Genomic DNA, 22610 nt, shown 5'->3' with positions numbered 1-22610 from the left:
CGGAGGTGTGCGTTGAAGATCTCGCGGACTGGGGCATCTGCTAGACGTTCCCAGCACACCCTCACTACGCGTTTAGGTGCACCGGGTCTGTCCAGCGTCCTCCCCCGCCACCTGATCCAACTCACCACCAGGTGGTGATCAGTTGACAGCTCAGCCCCTCTCTTTACCCGAGTGTCCAGAACATATGGTCGCAGGTCTGGTGATACGATTACAAAAACGATCATCGACCTGCGGCCTAGAGTGTCCTGGTGCCACGTGCACTTATGGACACTCTTATGTTCGAACAGGGTGTTTGTTATGGCCAAACTGTGATTTGCACAGAAGTCCAATAACAAAACACCGCTCAGGTTCAGATCAGGGAGGCCGTTCCTCCCAATCACGCCCCTCCAGGTCTCGCTGTTGTTACCCACATGAGCATTGAAGTCTCCCAGCAGGACAGTCTCCAGGTGGAGCACCTTCCAGCACCCCCCCCCCCCCCCCCCCCACCCCCCGTTCGGAGTACCCAGACTCTAAGAAGGCTGGGTACTCCGAACTGCCACTCGGCGCATAAGCACAGATGACAGTCAGGACCCGTTCCCCGACCCTAAGGCGCAGGGAACAAACCCTCTCATCCACCGGGAAAAACCCCAACGTACCGGCCGAAGGTATGTTAGAGTACCCACTCCAGCCTGCCGCCTCTCACCAGGGGCAACTCCAGACTGAGACAGAGTCCAGCCCCTCTCCAGGAGACTGGCTCCAGAGCCCAAGCCATGCATAGAGGTGAGCCTGACTATATCTAGCCGGTACCTCTCAACCTCACGCACTAACTCAGGCTCCTTCCCCACCAGAGAGGTGACATTCCATGTCCCTATTGCCAGTCTTGGCAGCCGGGGGATCAGTCTGCCAGGGCCTCCGCTCCTGGCCGCCACCCGGCACACAATGCACCCGACCCCTATGGCGCCTCCTGCGGGTGGTGGGCCTGCGGGAGGATGGGCCCATGTCTCCTCTTCGGGCTGTGCCCGGCTGGGCCCCATGGACTAAGGCCCGGCCTCGGGCACCCTCCCCGGGCCTGGCTCCAGGGCGGGGCCCCGGTAACCCTATGCCGGGCAGGGTAAACTGTTCCCTCGATGTTCTCTTCATAAGGGTCTTCTGAATCGCTCTTTGTCTGGTCCCTCACCCAGGACCAATTTGCCGTATATATATATATACAGTGGGGCAAAAAAGTATTTAGTCAGCCACCGATTGTGCAAGTTCCCCCACTTAAAATGATGACAGAGGTCAGTAATTTGCACCAGAGGTACACTTCAACTGTGAGAGACAGAATGTGAAAACAAAATCCATGAATTCACATGGTAGGATTTGTAAAGAATTTATTTGTAAATTAGGGTGGAAAATAAGTATTTGGTCACCTCAAACAAGGAAAATCTCTGGCTCTCACAGACCTGTAACGTCTTCTGTAAGAAGCTTTTCTGTCCCCCACTCGTTACCTGTATGAATGGCACCTGTTTGAACTCATCATCTGTATAAAAGACACCTGTCCACAGCCTCAAACAGTCAGACTCCAAACTCCGCCATGGCCAAGACCAAAGAGCTTTCGAAGGACACCAGGAAAAGTATTGTAGACCTGCACCAGACTGGGAAGAGTGAATCTACAATAGGCAAGCAGCTTGGTGTGAAAAAATCAACTGTGGGAGCAATCATCAGAAAATGGAAGACATACAAGACCACTGATAATCTCCCTCGATCTGGGGCTCCACGCAAGATCTCATCCCGTGGGGTCAAAATGATCATGAGAACGGTGAGCAAAGATCCCAGAACCACACAGGGGGACCTGGTGAATGACCTGCAGAGAGCTGGGACCAAAGTAACAAAGGTCACCATCAGTAACACACTACAACGGCAGGGAATCAAATCCCGCAGTGCCAGACGTGTTCCGCTGCTGAAGCCAGTGCATGTCCAGGCCCGTCTGAAGTTTGCCAGAGAGCACATGGATGATACAGCAGAGGATTGGGAGAATGTCATGTGGTCAGATGAAACCAAAGTAGAACTTTTTGGTATAAACTCAACTCGTCGTGTTTGGAGGAAGAAGAATACTGAGTTGCATCCCAAGAACACCATACCTACTGTGAAGCATGGGGGTGGAAACATCATGCTATGGGGCTGTTTTTCTGCCAAGGGGACAGGACGACTGATCCGTGTTAAGGACAGAATGAATGGGGCCATGTATCGTGAGATTTTGAGCCAAAACCTCCTTCCATCAGTGAGAACTTTGAAGATGAAACGAGGCTGGGTCTTCCAACATGACAATGATCCAAAACACACCACCCGGGCAACAAAGGAGTGGCTCCGTAAGAAGCATTTGAAAGTCCTGGAGTGGCCTAGCCAGTCTCCAGACCTCAACCCCATAGAAAATCTGTGGCGGGAGTTGAAAGTCCGTGTTGCTCGGCGACAGCCCCAAAACATCACTGCTCTCGAGAAGATCTGCATGGAGGAATGGGCCAAAGTACCAGCTACTGTGTGTGCAAACCTGGTAAAGACCTGTAGTAAACGTTTGACCTCTGTTATTGCCAACAAAGGTTATGTTACAAAGTATTGAGTTGTATTTTTGTTATTGACCAAATACTTATTTTCCACCCTGATTTACGAATAAATTCTTTACAAATCCTACCATGTGGATTCATGGATTTTTTTTTTTCACATTCTGTCTCTCACAGTTGAAGTGTACCTCTGGTGCAAATTACTGACCTCTGTCATCATTTTAGGTGGGGGAACTTGCACAATCGGTGGCTGACTAAATACTTTTTTGCCCCACTGTATATAGCTATATATTTTTTCAATAAAGCTATAAAGGTAGCTCGTTTGAGTTTTGGACGAAATGCATTCTGGGATATTGCGTTTCGTCATTTCGAGCTGATTGGAGACCAAAACAGCCAATCTGATTTTTTTTTGCATCCAAGTCTGTGATTGGTTGGTTTTGTGGCACAAATATAACGGTGTACAGAAAGAGTTGAACGCGAATGGGCAGAAATGTTGAGAGCGCAAGCAGCACATTGCGAGCAAGCGCAAATGCAAAAACTGAGCGAGAGGGGCTGCTATTGTGTGTGTATGGATAATAGCAAACACTGAAATACGTTTTTTGCACGCAGCAATGCATTTTGTTCACTCAAATTTAGCTTTTCTTCCCTCAAAATAAATTTCTTCTCAAAATGCAACCTTTGCACCTGCAATTTTTTTTTTACGTGTGCTCAGAATAGTGGCACAAAAATAACGCCATAATTTTGAGCTTTTAAAGATGAAACAAGAACTGGGTGCACAAGTTTGAATTTATTTTGGATTTTCTCTAATCCACACAGGTTCAAAATGATACATACAGGCTTAAACATATACGTACACTCGGTTAAATCTTTTAATAAATGACGCTGACAGTTCTATGATGACCTATGAACTTATTTTTAGTGATAATTATTGGCTACAAGTGGTAGTTTCTCTTTCCAGCATAAAAAGGATTTTTTTTTAAAAAGCACTTATTCTATTGACCAATTCTCAGAGTAATGGAAAAGTCCAATACTGACCCTTATAAGTCAGGTCTGTGCTGGGAAACAAACCAAGATAACTGAACTCTATCAAGTGTGAGGCTGAGGTGTAACTTGCTAAGTGACATTGAACTAATTATAAGTGGGGCTGTATGTATTTATTTAAACCAGTATGTACAATTTTGTTTAATCTACTGTTTGGATTAGAGAAAATACAAAAGAAAATCAAACTTCTGTACCCAGCTCTTGGTTTTTAAAGTCATTAACGATGTGTGCTGTACAACCATTCCACTCAGGAAAAAGAACAGTTCAAAGAAATCATTAAAAGCACACCATTGATGAGTGTATGTAAACCTTTACTCCTGGCACGACATTTTATTTTTTAGATGACTGCGGATTTAATAAAGAAGGTGCTTTTCATCATGTTGGCTATATGCTGTTTGTTGTGGACAACAAAATCCCAAAGATGAGTATAAGTTTTATATGTACGAATGTTTCACGTGCAAACACTGCTTCGGCTTTCCTTTGTAAACAGGCAAATAAACGGCCCACCCCTGGGTCCTACTGCTTGGGCCTCTCTTTCGCGCATGTCAAGCCACACGTGCATCTCCTGCGTGTTGTGTCGGTCGTTGTTGTGTACCCTTGCGAATTGTGTAATTTGTACACAACTACATTTGGATAAAACTCCGTGGAGGGTTAGAAACTGTCTCTAAATGGGAGGTCTTCAAAAGAAAAAGGTTGGTGTGGGTGTTCGCGTAATGTCGGGCGTCTTATTACCAAAAATCTGACTATCCCGTTAGCTAACAGCTAGCTGAAGTTTGTTTTTCTCAAACAGTAGATTCTTCTGGACGCGGATGAGCTTATGTGCCTTGTTAACACAAGTTGAATATGAGCATCTTCCTATGTTTTTCAGTTTGAGAGGGGCTCTGCCACCAACTACATCACAAGAAACAGAGCTCGAAAGAAGTTGCAGCTCAGCCTCCCAGATTTCAGGTAACGTTGCAGTTAGCAATTGTACACGTGTGTGTGTGTGTGTGTGTGTGTGTGTGTGTGTGTGTGTGTGTGTTTTAAATCACGATTTAGTCATACCCCGCCGGCACTGTATTAGTTTCTCGTTATTGTATAGTAACGCTAACGCTTTCTGGGTGAGAAAAGGTGCGAGGGCCCATTTATGACGCAAAGTCTTTAAAACTCAGTGAGTGAGTTTATTTTATTTTTTTTTTTTTTTGGGGGGGGGGGGGGGGTGCTGTGAAACTCATGCGTTTGTATTGAACAAGGTAGACAATTGTGCAGGGTCAAACAAAAGTGCATTTCTTCTCGGCTCCTGGCTTTTGAGGTCACAACAGTAGTCCAGTCACTAGCATCCTCCTTTCACATCAACGCTCTGCATGTCCTTCACTACATCCATGAATCTTCTCTGTGGTCTTCCTCTTTTCCACCTGCCAGGCAGCTCCTTCATCAACATCCTTTGTCCAGTAATTATCCACTGTTCCTCCTCTACACGTCCAAACCATCCCGGCCTTGTTTCTATTTCTAACTTTGTCTCTTCTCAATCTTAGCTGTCCTTTTGATGTACTCAATTCTTACATTCCTACTGTAAATTTGAGAGTCTCAGCATCTACAGCTCTACCAGCTTGGCCTCCCATCCAAATTATACTTCACAGCACGTCTCACTACCATCTTGCAATACTTAGCTGTCATTCTTGCTGCTATCCTTCTGCCACAAATCACCCCTGACTCTCATTTCCATCTTTTCCACCCTCCCTGAACTCTCTTCTTCACTTCTCTTGTGCACTGTTGCTTTGGATGGTTGACCCCAGCATTAAAACTCATCCTCTTTCACTGCGTCTGCTCCTAGTTAGTGAAATGCAAAGAGTATTAATGCAGCCTCGAAAGTGAAGCAAAATTTAATTAGCACATCAGTAAAAACATTACCATCAACAAGAAAGAATGTATTGACGCCAAAGTTAGTGAGACAAAGTTATGTTAGTAGTTAGTAATGAATCTGCACCTAGTTATATTCTCTATGATCAACACTATATCCATAAATCACATCTGACATATAATGTGCATAAATTAATTTAACAAGTAATTCTGAGGTGTCTTACATCTTCAGTGAATGTGATCAGAATATTTAGCAGTGGTTGGTAATTTCAAAATAAATCCATGGTTCTGAAAGTGTTACTCTCCATGCCAATATTACTTTTTTTGGGTGTTTTGTTTTTTGTAAAACCAGCAATTCAAATGTAACAATATTTAAATTTTCAAAAATGGACCAATCAACTATTATTTTTTTTCCCCCTAATAAGATTTTTTATATATATATATATATATATATATATATATATATATATATATATATATATATATATATATATATATATATATATATATATATATATATATATATATATATATATATATATATAAATAAATAAATAAATAAAAAATACATTTTTTTTTTTTTTTTTTTTTAAATACCATCATAGCAACTTACTTTTCTCCAAGTTTGTTCCAAATCTCGATTTCCAGCCTTTCTCAGAAAGGTGCCTTGTTGCAGACAAATAATTTCTCTTCTCTGATTTTCAGGCGACTTTGCATTCTCAAAGGCATATACCCTCATGAGCCAAAACACAAGAAGAAGGTGAACAAGGGATCTACAGCCCCAAGGACCTTCTACCTGCTCAAAGACATCCGCTTTCTGCTCCATGAGCCAATTGTTGGAAAGTTCAGAGAGTACAAGGTATATTACATAAGAAACCAGTACCTTAGTGTTCTTTACCTCTATAAAAAGGATATTTAAATCACTTTGCTTGAATCAGTTTTTCCTCATCATGTCTTTGGTTTATCGTTTGATTTCAATTTGGTTGACAATCTTTTTGGTACCTGTGTTATTTTCAACATTTATTTTTGTCTTGTAGATATTTGTGCGTAAGCTTAAGAAGGCTTATGGAAAAACAGAGTGGTCTGCAGTGGAAAGACTGAGAGAGAACAAGCCGACCTATAAATTGGATCACATCATCAAAGAAAGGTGGGGTGGTTATTCTTCACACTGAACATAAGAGGGCATAGTTGATCTCTTTTTCTTTTTTTTCTCTGCCACTATATGAATTAAATTGAAATTGTAGGGTAACAGTAGAACAGAGTCTTTAGGAGTCTGTCAGTATCTATTTTTTTTTTTTTTTTTTTTTTTTTTTTTACAGCTTTTAACATGCAAGTTATCTTTGTTTTTTATTTTTATTTCAAAGGTAAGATGTTTTTGTCAAAACAAAACCACATAAATATTGCTTGTGCTTCTTTGTTTGGCAGGTATCCAACCTTCATTGATGCCCTCCGTGATATCGACGATGCCCTCTGCATGTGCTTCCTCTTCTCCACTTTTGCTCGAACAGGAAAATGTCATGTGCAGACAATCCAGCTGTGCAGACGCCTCACTGTGGAGTGGATGAACTATGTGATCGCATCACGTTCTCTCCGAAAGGTGCAAGTTCACCAGCCTGTTATTGATCTGACTCTGTGAGAGTTGGTTGACCTGTGTTCTGTAATGTGCTAAACGTTTCTGTTTTGATAGGTTTTCCTCTCCATCAAGGGAATATATTATCAGGCTGAGGTGATGGGACAGCTCATTACATGGGTGGTGCCATATCAGTTCTCCCATGATGTAAGTGCAGTTTGGCAAATTGCAGTCAACAGGGACAGTGCTAATAATAAATAGTCACTTTATTACTGTTGGGTTATAATGTAGGTTGCCAGGCCAACATTGTAAATAAAAAATTGTCCTTAATGTCTTGCCTGCTCATTAAGAATCAGAAAATGTGTGGCACTTATGAACAAGAAAACTGACTTTGCTGATGGCTTTAACTTGTGAGCAGCCTGTCTGTTTTAAAATTAGAATATACTAAAAATTATGTTGGAAGTGACTCTGATTGAACTCACACTTATAAATATATCACTGAAATATGGTCAAACTAATATTTGTTTCTCTTTCAGCACCCCGTTGATGTTGATTACAGAGTAATGGCAACATTCACAGAGTTGTACACCACTCTGCTGGGCTTTGTCAGTTTCAGGCTCTACAGTTCCCTCAACTTGGTCTACCCACCAAAGGTATCGTGGACTGTAATATAAAAAAGGATTTATGATAAATTGATCATATGTAACCAGACCTGCCCTCAGTTAATATTGCCTCTCATTTTGCAGCTGGACAGTAATGGAGAGTCAGAGCCTAAGGAAGAGAGTGAGGATGACTATGCCATGAATTCAGAAAGTTACTTAGAGGTGAGTCACTTTGTTTTAAACAGTGTAAAAGACCTCTGATGTCTTTTGTTTGTGGTGCTCATTACATTGAAAGGAGGCTTGTTGGTTATCCAGAGTGACAGAATAAATTCACTTAAACCATCCGGCATAAAGCAGCGTTGGAGTTTTGTTAAAACTATATCACCACTTCAGTGGCAGAGAGAACTCGGTCACACAACTTCTCCAGGAAGGATAGCAAAAGCGTTGTTGATGCTTTTTGGGAAAAAACATGTCCCAGGTGACCTCTAAAACAAGCTTTTAAAGCACAGGGTACGTTGTTTTCCTGGCTTCAGCAATCTGTAAAGACTATGCATTCTGTTATTCAAGCAGGAGTCGTCTTTATTTTCCCTCAGCTTTACTGAGACATAAAACTGGGATATGTGCTAATGTGCATTTATAAAGTTTAGACTTGTGCTCTGCTGAATATGATCCATATTCCTTACTAGGTTATATCCAGTGGGGTTGTCATTGGGAGCTCAGGGGGAGCTCTTTATTGAATAGTTAGCTGTACTACACAGTGCTTCAGAGGTTCAATAACCCCCTACATGCACTCACCCGCTCAGTCAGCCAATGCATTTACACTGTAGCATTAACAGGAACAGTTAAGAGTCACGCAACAATAACAGATGTAAATAACACAAGTTTCCTCGCTTAAACGGCAACACATGTTCCCAAGGCATGATTGGAGATAACTAGTCACTCCCAACACGCCATGATACCATGTTCTGATTGAGGGATTGAATTAAAACGTACAACTCTGCTATCACTTCTGACATAAACGAAGACAAAACTAAACAGCAGTGGCTTTGTAGGGTTGCTGAAGTTGGGCTAGCTGTAGGACTGGGCGCTATATTGAGGTTTTTTTTTGTTTGTTTTTAAATATCGATATATTTTTATACGAGATAAGATGTGACAATATCCTTTATATCGATATAGTCTATGTTACGTTATAATTATACTTGTGGAGCCGCAGGTTTGCCTCTCTTGCGTCCACTTTTGTCTCTACGCAACGTTACTCGGCCTCGCTTCTCTCCTTCACTGAACACAACTCCCCCTCCCCCATCGCTTCACCTGCAGGCAACAACAAGATGGACACGGCAAATCTCCGTTAACGAGTTACCGTGCATCGCCCTGCACATGGGGCTGGACGGCGTCAACGTGTTAGCGAGCTAACCGTGCTAACGAGCTAATCATGCTAACGCCTAAAATCCTTTCATTTTCTCAAAAGTTGACAGCACGCCTTGTGTATGAATTCTGTGCTTGATGACCACAAACCAATTTTATGTGGTACACAGCGCTCAGCAATCTGTCAAAAAATGTTTTAATATGACTTTGCTAAGCTACGGAGCTGCACCGCTTGATGGATTGTCGGAGCATTACGGCTACCGTAGTCTGGAGCCTCGCGGAGTAATACGTACTGTGCTTCAACGTAGTATAGACCCTGTGCACGAGAAAATGCTAACTTCCTGGTTTGAGACCGGATGTAGGGTTGTAAATTTCCGGTAGCTTTACTTTGCGGTCAATCGCTACTGCGAAGATATACTCCAAAATCATGTCCAAAACTCGAAAACTGAAAGATCGCGTTAAGTTACAAAGAGCAGAAGGTGGGAACACTCACCACTGTTGTGTCATTAAAAAAAAATCTAATGATCAATTTTGACGTTTAAAGAGTTTAGATGATCAGTTGTTTACATCACTCAACACAAGCAGAACTGCATTACTGCAGCAGAAGACACATCGTCCACATTCAGAAACACATCTCTGTACAGTGACTGGTCTTATGATTTAAACAGGCAAATGTTCAGCATTCAAACTACAGGTGAAGAATAGTCAAACCAGATGTTTCCCCCGTTATGTCGATATCAGCTAGTCAAGTGTAGTCGCTATAACGCGGTTCACCTTTCACCTCGCTGTTTCACAGATTTTTTTTTTTTTTTTTAGTGCAAGTTTGCATGCTTATTTTTTTTTACGTCACATTGTGTCCTGCGTCCTGATCGCTGCAGACGATCTCCTCCGTGACGTCTCTCCTGTACAGTACAGAATCGCTGCATCGATCCCTAGCAGTGTGACTCTGAAGTGCAGTGCTGTATGTCCACGATGTCCATGAAAGGTTTTGCACTGTCAAAAAATAAAATTGGCTACTTTTTTTCACCTATCGCTGGTTATTTTTAGAACATAACACCCGCGATAAACGAGGGACAGCTGAGAAATATAACATTTGAATCGCTTTGCTCTGAGGCGCGGGGGTAAAAAATATCGACAAGTCGATGAACATCATTTACAGATATATTGGGTAAATGCTCAAGACATCTATAGAAATGTAAATCGCCGCTTGATTCATTCATTTGCTTAACTTGTTTTGGACCGTAAACAAGGCGCGAATAGGACACCGGAAATCAAGCTCCCAACAGGAGTTTCCGCACCAGAAGTAGCATATGTTAACGTGCACATAGTCTATTACCGTATTGTGTGTATAAGGACCATAAATGGCACGAAGCGGATTTCAAACTCCAGGCTGTCAGTCACGCAGTAGAACTTCGGAACAGAGCAGCTGCGAAATGTGTCTCTTTGTTATTATGCTCAGCATCTTTTAGTTTACATTTTGACTGCACAATTGTGAGCTTTTTGTTGTGCACAACAACAACATTGTTTTCTTTTATTTATCAAGCATTATTATTTAATAATGTATTTATTTATTTTTGAGTAATTTTTTTTAATGTACATATATGCTGTATGTTACCAAAAGTGCCTGTGTGACATCTGGGACACAGCTTTGACTAAGAACTCTCTTTTCTTACTTTATGACTTTAAAAAAAATTATTGAGATATATATCGTATATCGCCATCCAGCTAAAAAATATCGAGATGAATTTGGGGCCATATTGCCCAGTCCTACCTAGCTGGTATATAATGATATACTATGTGGTGGCCAGCTACACAGCTATGGTTAGCATAATATAAACACAGTGAAGCTGGAGGATGAATGCTAACATTTTCCCACTCGCTACAAGCTAACGTGAGGGTTCCTGATGGTTAGGGACAAATGTAACCGCACGGCAGGATGTTGTAAACCAGGGGTCCCCAATCCCAGTCCGTGAGGGCCGGTGTCCCTGCAGGTTTTAGATCTCACCCTGGGTCAACACACCTGAATCACATGATTAGTTCTTTACCAGGCTTCTGGAGAACTTCAAGACATGTTGAGAAGGTAATTTATCCATTTAAATCAGCTGTGTTGGATCAAGGACGCATGTCCTTCAGGGACACCGGTCCTCGTTGACTGGGATTGGGGACCCCTGCTGTAAACGGACCAAACTTCAGTCAGGAGAACAACTGCGATAATCCATCCACAATGCGAGGTTAGTCATTAATATATTGCTGCATGGGCTGGGGTGTAGTTACATCATAAGGTTATAAAAACTGGGCTTTAAAATGACTAGTGGTAATAAAAACCGAGACAGGCGGACAGTGATCACTGACTTTTTTTAGGGGCTTGTTCAAATGAAATAGAATAAAATACAAAGCAGTAAAACATGTTAAAAACCCAACAGCCTTAATAAACGCAGAGTACCCAGAAGCAGGGTTCATGCAGCATCACTTAAAGATTGGATATCCTACCTGCTGTGAATGTTTTAATGCAGTATAGTTGTTGTTGTTGTTGTTGTTGTTATTATTATCACTTGTCACATTCTGTTTCTGACAGTTAAAATAAATAACATTCATATAAGAAATAAAATTGTTTCGTGTAAACTGTATATGGTGTTCAGTAGGCCTATACTATTGTACTTTAATGTCGGTCATAGGGGTGGTACTTCAAGAGCCATATATTTTATGAGGTGGTACTCGATGTGAAAAGTTTGAGAAACACTGCGTTACGCCTGGGTTGGACCTCCTTTTTGCTTCAGAGTTGCCTGAATTTTTTATGCCATAGATTCAACAAGTTGGGGGAAACATTCCTCAGAGATTTTAGTGCATTTGTCTGCTGCTCAGCCCTGGTGCAAATCTCCCTATCCACCACATCCCAGCGGAGCTCTATTGGATTGAGATCTGCTGACTTCTATAAGCTATTTAAGTGCATTGAACTCATGGTCATGCTCAGGTTGAAAACAGTTTTAGATGATCTGAGCTTTGTTTCATGGTGTGTTATCCTGGTGGAAGCAAACATCAGAAGATTGTTACACTGGTCATAAAGGGATGAGCATGGTCAGCAGCAATACTCGGGTAGGTTGTGGGGTTTAAATGATGACCAGTTAAGGGGCCCACATTATTATTTCGCCACTGAGCTATTGATACAAAGAAGCATGGAGCCATGCTTTCATGTTGTTTACACGAAATTGATGTGATGCTCTTCTGCCATGGTTGTAATAAGTGGTTATTCAAGTTTCTGTTGCCTTGACATCACCAGCCTGGCCAGAAAGAAAGGTTGCTGCCATGTGATTGGCAGATTAGGTATTTGCATAAATAAACTGTTATGGTGTCTGTAATAAAGCAACTTGTAAGTGTATTAATTTAACTTACACATACAGTACACTTAACATGAGGTCTTGCCCTATATCATTTCAGACGCTTTAATTAGAGCTCAACATGTAGTCTACCTAAAAGCATTCAGTATGCTAATAGAGAAATTGTGTAAACTCATGTTTTTAAAAGCCTCATGCTTAAATTAAACTGTTGACTAAACTAACTAAATCTATTAAGTACGCACACATTGAGGTGTAAATGCTAACACTTGTGCTTACCTTGTTTTTGATTTTGTAGAAACTGTCAGCTCTGAGTGCCAGTCTGGCACGCGTGGTTTCTTCTGCAGATGAGGAGGAGGCTCAACTGGACCAGTTTCCCAGTGAAGGGGTAAGAAAGCTAACTTGCAAAACACGACACATCACATGTATCTTACGATTTACTCAGGCAAGGCATAACTATTTGTTATTGAGAAATATAATCAAAACACAGATCACCACTTCATGCATAATGCCTCTTATAAATCTATGGACGTGTGTGCGATACTGTGGTGTCATGGTAAATTGCTCGGGTAAAGTTTGTAGCATGCGTGCTCGTTGGTTTTGTCTGCTTCCACTTGTCTTTGCACTAGGATGATGTCGGCATAAATGTGCAGTCATATTCGTTGTGTCCCCACTAGTGCTGTCAGCGTTAATCTCGTTGAAATGACATTAACGCCATAACGCGGCAAATCTCCGTTAACGACTTACCGTGGGGCTGGACGGCGTTAACACGTTAACAAGCTAACTGCGCTAACGCAGTAGTTCCCACCAATGTAATTGAGCATGTACATGCCTATGTTTACAGGTACTTATAGATATGTTACTTACACAGGGATAGTAGTAGTAGAATAGTTAAATTTATTACTTGCATATTTCCACAACCCTCTATCCATAACACATACTGTGTATAAGTGTACATAGAACCTCAGCTACTGTTGTATATACAGTGGGGCAAAAAAGTATTTAGTCAGCCACCGATTGTGCAAGTTCCCCCACTTAAAATGATGACAGAGGTCAGTAATTTGTACCAGAGGCACACTTCAACTGTGAGAGACAGAATGTTTAAAAAAAAAATCCATGAATTCACATGGTAGGATTTGTAAAGAATTTATAAGTAAATCAGGGTGGAAAATAAGTATTTGGTCACCTCAAACAAGGAAAATCTCTGGCTCTCACAGACCTGTAACGTCTTCTGTAAGAAGCTTTTCTGTCCCCCACTCGTATGAATGGCACCTGTTTGAACTAATCATCTGTATAAAAGACACCTGTCCACAGCCTCAAACAGTCAGACTCCAAACTCTGCCATGGCCAAGACCAAAGAGCTTTCGAAGGACACCAGGAAAAGTATTGTAGACCTGCACCAGACTGGGAAGAGTGAATCTACAATAGGCAAGCAGCTTGGTGTGAAAAAATCAACGGTGGGAGCAATCATCAGAAAATGGAAGACATACAAGACCACTGATAATCTCCCTCGATCTGGGGCTCCACGCAAGATCTCATCCCGTGGGGTCAAAATGATCATGAGAACGGTGAGCAAAGATCCCAGAACCACACGGGGGGACCTGGTGAATGACCTGCAGAGAGCTGGGACCAAAGTAACAAAGGTCACCATCAGTAACACACTACAACGGCAGGGAATCAAATCCCGCAGTGCCAGACGTGTTCCGCTGCTGAAGCCAGTGCATGTCCAGGCCCGTCTGTTTGCCAGAGAGCACATGGATGATACAGCAGAGGATTGGGAGAATGTCATGTGGTCAGATGAAACCAAAGTAGAACTTTTTGGTATAAACTCAACTCGTCGTGTTTGGAGGAAGAAGAATACTGAGTTGCATCCCAAGAACACCATACCTACTGTGAAGCATGGGGGTGGAAACATCATGCTATGGGGCTGTTTTTCTGCCAAGGGGACAGGACGACTGATCCGTGTTAAGGACAGAATGAATGGGGCCATGTATCGTGAGATTTTGAGCCAAAACCTCCTTCCATCAGTGAGAACTTTGAAGATGAAACGAGGCTGGGTCTTCCAACATGACAATGATCCAAAACACACCGCCCGGGCAACAAAGGAGTGGCTCCGTAAGAAGCATTTGAAAGTCCTGGAGTGGCCTAGCCAGTCTCCAGACCTCAACCCCATAGAAAATCTGTGGCGGGAGTTGAAAGTCCGTGTTGCTCGGCGACAGCCCCAAAACATCACTGCTCTCGAGAAGATCTGCATGGAGGAATGGGCCAAAATACCAGCTACTGTGTGTGCAAACCTGGTAAAGACCTATAGTAAACGTTTGACCTCTGTTATTGCCAACAAAGGTTATGTTACAAAGTATTGAGTTGTATTTTTGTTATTGACCAAATACTTATTTTCCACCCTGATTTACGAATAAATTCTTTACAAATCCTACCATGTGGATTCATGGATTTTCTTTTCACATTCTGTCTCTCACAGTTGAAGTGTACCTGTGGTGCAAATTACTGACCTCTGTCATCATTTTAGGTGGGGGAACTTGCACAATCGGTGGCTGACTAAATACTTTTTTGCCCCACTGTAGTGTATCATCTTATTAATTTAGTATTTCTTGGCTTTATATTCTTGTATTCTTCTATTATCTGTAAATGAGCTGTAATAACACACAAATCCCCCCCCCCCCCCGTCCGATCATTAAAGTCTTATCTTATCTTAGAAAATACTTTCATTCTTTCTTTTTGCTCTAATTGGTCTCTAAGGTTAAACATTAATGGTTACATCATTTGATCTTTTGAAGCTGTGATACAAGGGATTTACAGCTTTGTTTGGTTGCTACTGACGATATGTTTCTCATCCTGGGAAGCTTGTTGTCACTGACTGATTTGAAGTTAGTAGGTAGTTCAAACTCTGCTTTAATTTATTTATTTAAATATTCTGTTTTGTGTGTGCGTGTTTTTGGGTTTTTTGCCAAAAAAGACAGTTCTGCTTTTTTGCTTCTTTTTTTGTTTGTTGGGTTTCTTAATTTTTATTAAAAAGTTTAAGTCTTAGTAATACGTTCTCAGTTTAATAAAACAGTATTTTCATCCACTGAAACAATCAGTTGTGTAACAATTTTTCAATTACAGAGGGGGAAAAACTTTTTTGCTCAAGCATGGGCACTTAATCGGGAGAATTTTATGAATAAAAAATTAGAATAACAGATTGTATTTTTATAAAGTTTTCAAGTCAACTCACCTGAATGATCTTTCAACATTACAGCTTTCAGACTAAAGTGCTTTATTAACCCTTTAAGACCTACCATAGAGCCAAGTTTGCCAGAGCTTATCTTGATATTTTTACATGCTGTAGAGCCATTTTTGGGATTGTTTCAAGTTGCTATATGTCAATACAACCGTTATAGCCCAAATTTATATAATATATATGCATTAAGTGCATAGTAACTACATAAATTGCAAAAACGTGCAATAAACTACAAAATGAAAATCATTTTGGGTTGTTTTTTAACATATATTTCTAGTTAGAGAAATTTAAGAAGTTTATCCCTCAAAACTAAATACACAAAAGTTGCACAAAATAGTTTTGAACCACAGGAAATTTATTTTGAGTGTCTTCATAGTTGTGTTTTTTGTTTTTTAGATACACCAATTTTTATATACTGCTGGAAAAACGAAAATAAATATAATGCAAATTTACCCCCCAAAAAACAGCATGTGCATCAAAATAAACTATTTCCAGCAGTGTAATTTTTGTTTGAAGCATCCCAGAAACGATACGGAAAAGTCAAACATGACTTTTAAAAATAAGGCCCTGAAGGTAAAAAAAAAAAAAAAACCCTACATTTTCCGCGAAAATGACGTCACTTCCGGGCAGGTAATGGCGGACATGCTGACGTCTATTCCAACGTAGGAAGTGTTATGAACAGCTGATCGGATCAGCAAAACGTGTTTCTGGAATATTATGTTGTTGTCGCTGCAAATGCTTTTTATTCAATTTATTTTCAAAGCTATATGTGGAAGGAAACCGTGTCATAGGACAAGCTGAATGCATAAGATGCAAGTACAACTCATATGCAAAAAAATGATTGTGCTAGCTTATGTGATTCCAGTTCTACAGGAATTTAAAAATGGCTGCGCAAAACGGAGCGTGCCCGCTCCGACCGGTCTTAAGGGGTTAAGGCATTAACAGATCAACTGTGGAAACTGTGGCTGATCTTATAGATATCTGGCTTCTTTTCAAACTTTTTACATGCCTGATGAGCACATATTTTTATTTAACTTTTTTGTTTGTCTATTTCTCGTGCAGTTAGGTTGAAAAATGTTAGTGCTTCTGAGACATTAGCTTTACTACAAAGCAGGGAACTTCAGGACTTAATTATTACTTAGACATGAGGTGTAACTTCCTGGTGTATTAATTTTACCTGAGCTTTGGAATCTTATCCGGGCGTTCCTGTGTGTTCTGAGAACGTAACAGATAAAATCTGCACATTATTAAAGCGGCCTACTAACCTGTCACTTTTCCTGGAAAGTTACACCCCCTGTTCCTTTGGAGCTTGGTGTTTTGTTTTTTTGTTTTTTTTTTTAGAGACAATCTAAACCCTCTGGTTTTTCCCCAATGAGTCTCAATCACAGACATATAATCTCAGAGGAAGGAACTGTAATCCCTTGAGTGGTTTTCTGCTGGCTGCATGAAATTTCAAAGATGTTTGTTGGTTCATTTATGATACTGTAGCTGTAGTCTATAGTTAGAAAGTTGGTGCACGAGCAGTGATGGTATTACTCTCTAGTCGGAGTCAGTGAGGCTGTGGTAATCCTTGAGGACACCCCTTTCAAGCCAATAACACGAATTTAACTTGGAACAGATGGTATTGCTGTTATGTGGTTAGTGTTCAGGCTGACCAGAATAAAGGAACCTGTACTTCCTATTGATGAAGTACAGGTTGCACTGTTGTTCACAAAGACCAGCTCCGTCTACAAGATGCTCTAGTTCCTTTGCTTCCAGAGTGAAGCATCACACTGGGGCTTGCCCGCTGGCTAGGTTAATATTTGAAGGTGTTTCAGGGTCCCATAGACTTTATTCCTGGGTTGTCAGGAGTAAGGTCACAATGCATCTACCCTTCAAGATATAGGTGTAGTATGCTCAAGGTCTATTGTGGGTGAAAAAGCCAATTCAATTCTCCTAACCTGGAATTAGTGAGCAAACTGGCTGCGAACTTCCATGGTTGCATTTCAGAGCTGGGGGGTCCACGGGGATGCAACAAACTGCATTCCTTTAAAATCAGCTTCTGCCATCCATGAGTCTACGTAGACCCAAGGGCAAGCTGTCGTAGCTTACTGCTTATCAGTGGCATCTGTTTGGTGATTTTAGGATAACACAGTGCATCTCACCACTAGGACTTTGTCTGTTAGTTGTGGACCATTGAACTCCATTTGTTACTGGCACATGGCAAGCCAGGTCATCCACTCCATATCCATGCAATTAGTGCTGCCACCCATATGAATAGGCAGTGGTGCTGTGTGCCACATCTTGAGGCAAGCAAAGCCATGTCTAGGCTCTGAAGGAGCTGGTTATGGAGATGTTAATGTTTTTGCTGTCTTAAGATAGCCAGTCAGCAGAGGCATAGCAGTAGCTTGGTAATACTGCAAGCAACAAACACTACAAGCTAAGCTGGTGGAAAAGATGCAAGAAAATCAGAATACTTTAATCCCTAAGGAAATTATGTGATGAAGCCTGCACTAATATTCGGTTACATTTTGTATTCTTTGAGTATTATACATATGATAGAGTAGCCAAGCCAACTTTATTTATAAGGTACTTTAAAGCTGGTTATCCAACATCTGAGTAGTCGTTTCTATTAGACTTCAAAGCATGCATAGTCAGTGTGATATAAATTGTCACAACACAACAGTTTCTGCTTTTACCCTTGATTATTTAATTAAATGTCACATGTTTTTATTGGTTTTAAATTGCTTTTCATATGTTAAATTTCAGTCTCCAGACAGGTCTGGGATTGGTCATCAGATGCCACCAACCACTGTTTTATGTATAAGTGCATCAGCTCCAGCTGAGATAACAAAGAGTCTACTAATCACCATTGCTGACCAATTTAACACCGGTTCAGACAGTTTGTTGAACCTGACTGTGATTCTTTAGTTAAATCTGAGCAACTTAAATTCAGAGATAAGTAAATGTATTAATTGTCGAGTTGTGAGTTGTACTTTTTACATAGCTTTTTTACATTTGCCTTTTGGAATTCTTTTAAGGTTGTAATCCCAATAAATCTAGCTGCACAATTCCTCTGTCATGGATCAGACACCATAATACATCAACAAGTTGGAAGTTGTTTAAAAATAAATAAATAAAAATCATCTTTTAGTTGCTGGCTTGTTTTTAAAGCAATGACTTTAAACTTTTCTGATTTAATTGTAAATAGAAATTCCCTGAAGAATAATTAATGTTTTCCCTTTATTTCTTCGCTACAGGAGGACATGGAGAAGATGGAGGCTAGGGAAAAGGAACTGAAACAGCAAGAAGCTCAGAAGAAGCTTTTTGAGGGACTCAAGTTTTACCTCAACAGAGAAGTTCCCAGAGAGTCTCTGGCATTCGTCATCAGGTGAGCGAGAGATGCTACAGTGAAGCAAAGAAACGTCCACGGAAGCCTGAAGCTGACTTTTTCACTTTTGTGTATTTCTGTTGCCTTTCAGGTGTTTTGGAGGTCAGGTATCCTGGGACAAGTCTGTGTGCATTGGTAGCACATACGATGTGACAGATGAGACCATCACCCATCAAATTATTGACAGGCCCAGTGTTGGCAAACAGTATATCAACAGGTAGAGAAATGCTGTGCTTTTCATCATGTATGAGAAGGTTTTTTGTTTTTTTTTCCTTATAGAGGTATTTGATTTTGTCATAGAATTCGTAATCCTAGAGACAGGAAGTGTGTCATTCATGTACATTACCCACTTTTACAATGACTCCTTTCACTGGAATATTTCCCATCCCCCCCACCCCTTGGTCCTGCAGCAGAAAAAATCCTCACCAAAGAGCAAGATTGTATTCTCATTATTACATAGTAGACGCATGAAAATATGCACTTATTTGCCATCATAACAGATGATTTTCGAAACCTTTGCTTGTTTTAGATACTACATCCAACCCCAGTGGCTATACGACTGTGTCAATGCCAAAATTCTCTTGCCTGTGGAGGATTATTTCCTTGGGGTGACTCTACCCCCTCACCTGTCTCCGTTTGTGGAGGAGAAGGAAGGTGACTATGTGCCTCCAGAGAAACTGAAGATGATGGCCTTACAGCGAGGAGAAAAACCAGGTGTGGTTCAGTTATATCTCAGTGTGTATGCAGGTCACGCCCACAATTCGCTGACTTTTCCCCTCTGATCAGAGTCCTAGTTTTAAAAACAACAAACAAAAAATACTTTCAGATCTGAATGAACAACAGATGCATAGGAGGGAAAATTATAAGATAACCATAACCTCTAACCATGGTCTCGTGTCATTATTTTGTTACATCATAAAATTATGAGTATTGTACATAATCAAGTAGTTAAGCCAACTTTATTTATAAAGAACAACCACTTAGCAAAGGGTTGGACATAGGAAGAAAAACACACTTGAATAAAACCTTTTTTTAAAGAAGCCTGTTTAATGTGAAATGGCAGCAAATTCCACTATTTGGGAGCCACTACACCAAGTCCTGTCCCCTGTGAGCCTGCACTGTGTCCTCGGCATATACAAGGAGTTGGTCAGCTGATCTGAGCGACTAGGAAAGGGGAGTGCAAGTGCAGCAACTCAGAGAGGTGGTTTGGAGTGAGGCCATGTAACAACCTGAAAACAGATAAAAGAATTTTTAAAATGTCATGTGGAGAGTTAAATAGACATTCACGGCCTCTCTTAATCTGAATGAATGTAATTGATATTTGTGATTGATTTAAAAAGTTTAATAATTTGCTTCCTTTTTTGGGTTGTTTTGGAGACTTTAACACAGAACTGTTCTGATGGTCTGCTTATGTGAATAATTACTGCCAGCATTTCTTAATTGGATGATTAAATTTTTCTTGGTGGCTGGATCGAAATGTTGTGATTTACTAAAAGAACTGTAAGCGAGACAGCTTGTGGAGGTTATAGTTTATCTGATCAGAGTCCTAAAAAGCCACTTTGGCATCACACAGTAATGAAAATAAAAGATGAATATTTAATATAGGCACACAGGATTGAAATGTCAGCAGCACTAATTTTAAATAATTCCTTTTTCTTCCTTTTATAGGCAATGAACAAGAGGAGGATGAGGAAGAAGAGGAGGAGGAGGGAGAACAGGAAGAGGAAGAAGAACAAGAAGAGGATGACAATGGTGATGAAGAGGATGATGAAGAGGAAGTAGCAGAAGAGAAAAACCTTAAGAAAATGGAAGAACAAAGATCCCAGGGCAAGGTGATATGTCAGATCCTGATTTCTTTGTCATTGTGATTTTATTTTTTAGATCTTTTGGAATCTTTATTGACTCGTCTCGTTCCCTTTTAGTCTCTACATGTCAAAGTGACACCTGGAAAGCTGAAGGTAGAAAATAAGGCACGCTTGGAGCAGGAGGAGAAAGCAGAGGAGAAGCGTCTGGCCATTATGATGATGAAGAAAAAGGAAAAGTACCTCTATGACAAAATCATGTTTGGAAAGAAAAGAAAAGTCCGTGAGGTGCGTACATTGCCGCTTCGCTAAGAATATTTGTTCAACCTAAAAGCTTTAACTTTGAATATTTTAGTGTTGATACTGAGCATTTTATCTCAGGCCACAGTGTTTACCAGTATTATGTAGCCGCTGCGGAGAGAACTGCGCAGCCCAGCGTTGACCCCCGCTGAGTTCACTGAGCTTAAAAATGGTTGCGTAACTGGTGTTGAGTATCTTCCATTAACTGGGCTCCTTCTCTTTTTACAGGCTAACAAGCTTGCTGCCAAGAGGAAGGCTCACGATGATTCAGAAAAAGCAAAAAAGAAAAAGGCCCGAAAATAACTGGTGCCTTCTTCAGACTGACTTTCTTTTTAACTTTGAGACTCAGTGCATTGCAGGTTTACATACCATAAAACCTGAAAGTGCAGTAGAGCTCTGCGTGCTACATGCACTCTAATGACCTCTGCAGAACTTCAAACAGCGCAGGTTGTCACAAATGCTAGTTGTGTGATTATTATTGTAAAAGTAACTGTTTGATCTGTGCTCCACTTTTCTGTATTGTACAATACAACTTCCTGTTTATTTTAAAATCTGTAACCGAAACATTTTACAGTTAAACGGACTGAATTAAACCTGTTACTTGTGATATTGCATCTCTAAGAAGAAATGATTCTCTTAGTCTTGGCGCCATATTGAAAAATGATTATTTATCCTTGAGGCTGTAGCTTTAGGGCAGCTGTTTCTTTTTAAAGCTGTGCATGGATCAGACAAGATGGCAAAAGGTCAGAATATAATCTGTAACGCACGGCTTAAGATTTCACATCTGCAGAGGCTCAGGTCATGCTGCTGCTGTCGGTTGAACCTCTTTGCTGATTGGTTAACACTTAAGTAGTGGGTGGTAATGACGAAGAACCACAAGACCAAAGCACCATCTCAGAGGGCAAAGGCTACACCCATCATACCCCTCCGCTCCTTGGTTTCCTCACACAGTTTGACACTCGCTGCAGCCTCTCATCCCTTGCCTAGGACCCAAATCTACATTCCTCACAAGCCCACCCAGTTCAAGTCTCAGCCTAGCACTCTGTTTGCCTACAGGCAGAACCACTCCCCGCTGAACAAAAACGGTGTTGTGCCTGAGCTTGATGAATGTGGGTTGACAAGCACAGCTCAAGTCTGCCTTCCAAGAACCGAGAAATCAGTTTAGAGGAAGATGGAGTTCATGTGTAGTGTGGTTTTGTTTTTTGTTTAGTTTTTTTTGGGCGGTATCTTGACAGCGTATTGCAGTATCTGTACACAAAGCCAGATAGACTTGTCGCTCCAGTAATGTTCACTTTCTGCTGAAATGGTTGCCTAGGATGGCAGTTTCACATCAGAAGGTACCGTGTGGTATAACTTGTATGTAGAGTTAAAATATCGATAGCCTTTAGTTAATGAATTGCAGATAAAGATAAGGGAGATTTAAAAGATCAATCCTTTGTAAATACAAGCTGGAAAAACTTATGTGCAGGTTTGTTGTGAAATAAATATCAAATATCTGATCTGTGGTGTAAAATTTAACAACACATACTCGGCAGCCTTGATCAACTAGTACACTCGGTCTTTGTGCTCTGGATTTCTACATTTGTTTCTCTTATGCTGTTTTCTACCCCTCATATCAGCTTGCAGCTCAGACTC

The 22610-nt window shown here is 40.9% G+C and overlaps 1 protein-coding gene across 1 annotated transcript; it reads left to right on the top strand.

Annotated features, from left to right (window-relative positions):
- Window positions 1–4123: 4123 nt before the first annotated feature.
- On the top strand, window positions 4124–22410 carry pes1 (pescadillo ribosomal biogenesis factor 1). Its single transcript, XM_085368222.1, has 15 exons — window positions 4124–4249; window positions 4426–4505; window positions 6102–6255; window positions 6434–6543; window positions 6822–6993; window positions 7084–7173; window positions 7503–7619; window positions 7713–7790; window positions 12564–12653; window positions 18743–18873; window positions 18965–19090; window positions 19403–19587; window positions 20542–20705; window positions 20796–20963; window positions 21204–22410. Exons 1-15 carry the CDS (start codon window positions 4226–4228, stop codon window positions 21276–21278), a joined length of 1764 nt encoding a protein of 587 aa, XP_085224348.1. The 5' UTR covers window positions 4124–4225; the 3' UTR covers window positions 21279–22410.
- The last annotated feature ends 200 nt before the right edge of the window (window positions 22411–22610 follow it).

The sequence above is a fragment of the Diplotaxodon limnothrissa genome, linkage group LG12 (genome assembly GCF_057381915.1).
Source record: "Diplotaxodon limnothrissa isolate DT_005_m linkage group LG12, D_limnothrissa_male_GT1.1, whole genome shotgun sequence".
Taxonomy (NCBI): Eukaryota; Metazoa; Chordata; class Actinopteri; order Cichliformes; family Cichlidae; genus Diplotaxodon; species Diplotaxodon limnothrissa.
Note: the sequence above shows the minus strand (reverse complement) of the source record. Positions and strands in the feature narration are given on the sequence as shown.

Coding starts and splice junctions, on each gene's coding strand:
- pes1 (XM_085368222.1), top strand. CDS start 4,226: ATGGGAGGTCTTCAAAAGAAAAAG. Junction 6,256..6,433: donor GAAAGTTCAGAGAGTACAAG/GTATATTACATA, acceptor TTTGTCTTGTAG/ATATTTGTGCGTAAGCTTAA. Junction 7,620..7,712: donor ACTTGGTCTACCCACCAAAG/GTATCGTGGACT, acceptor CTCATTTTGCAG/CTGGACAGTAATGGAGAGTC.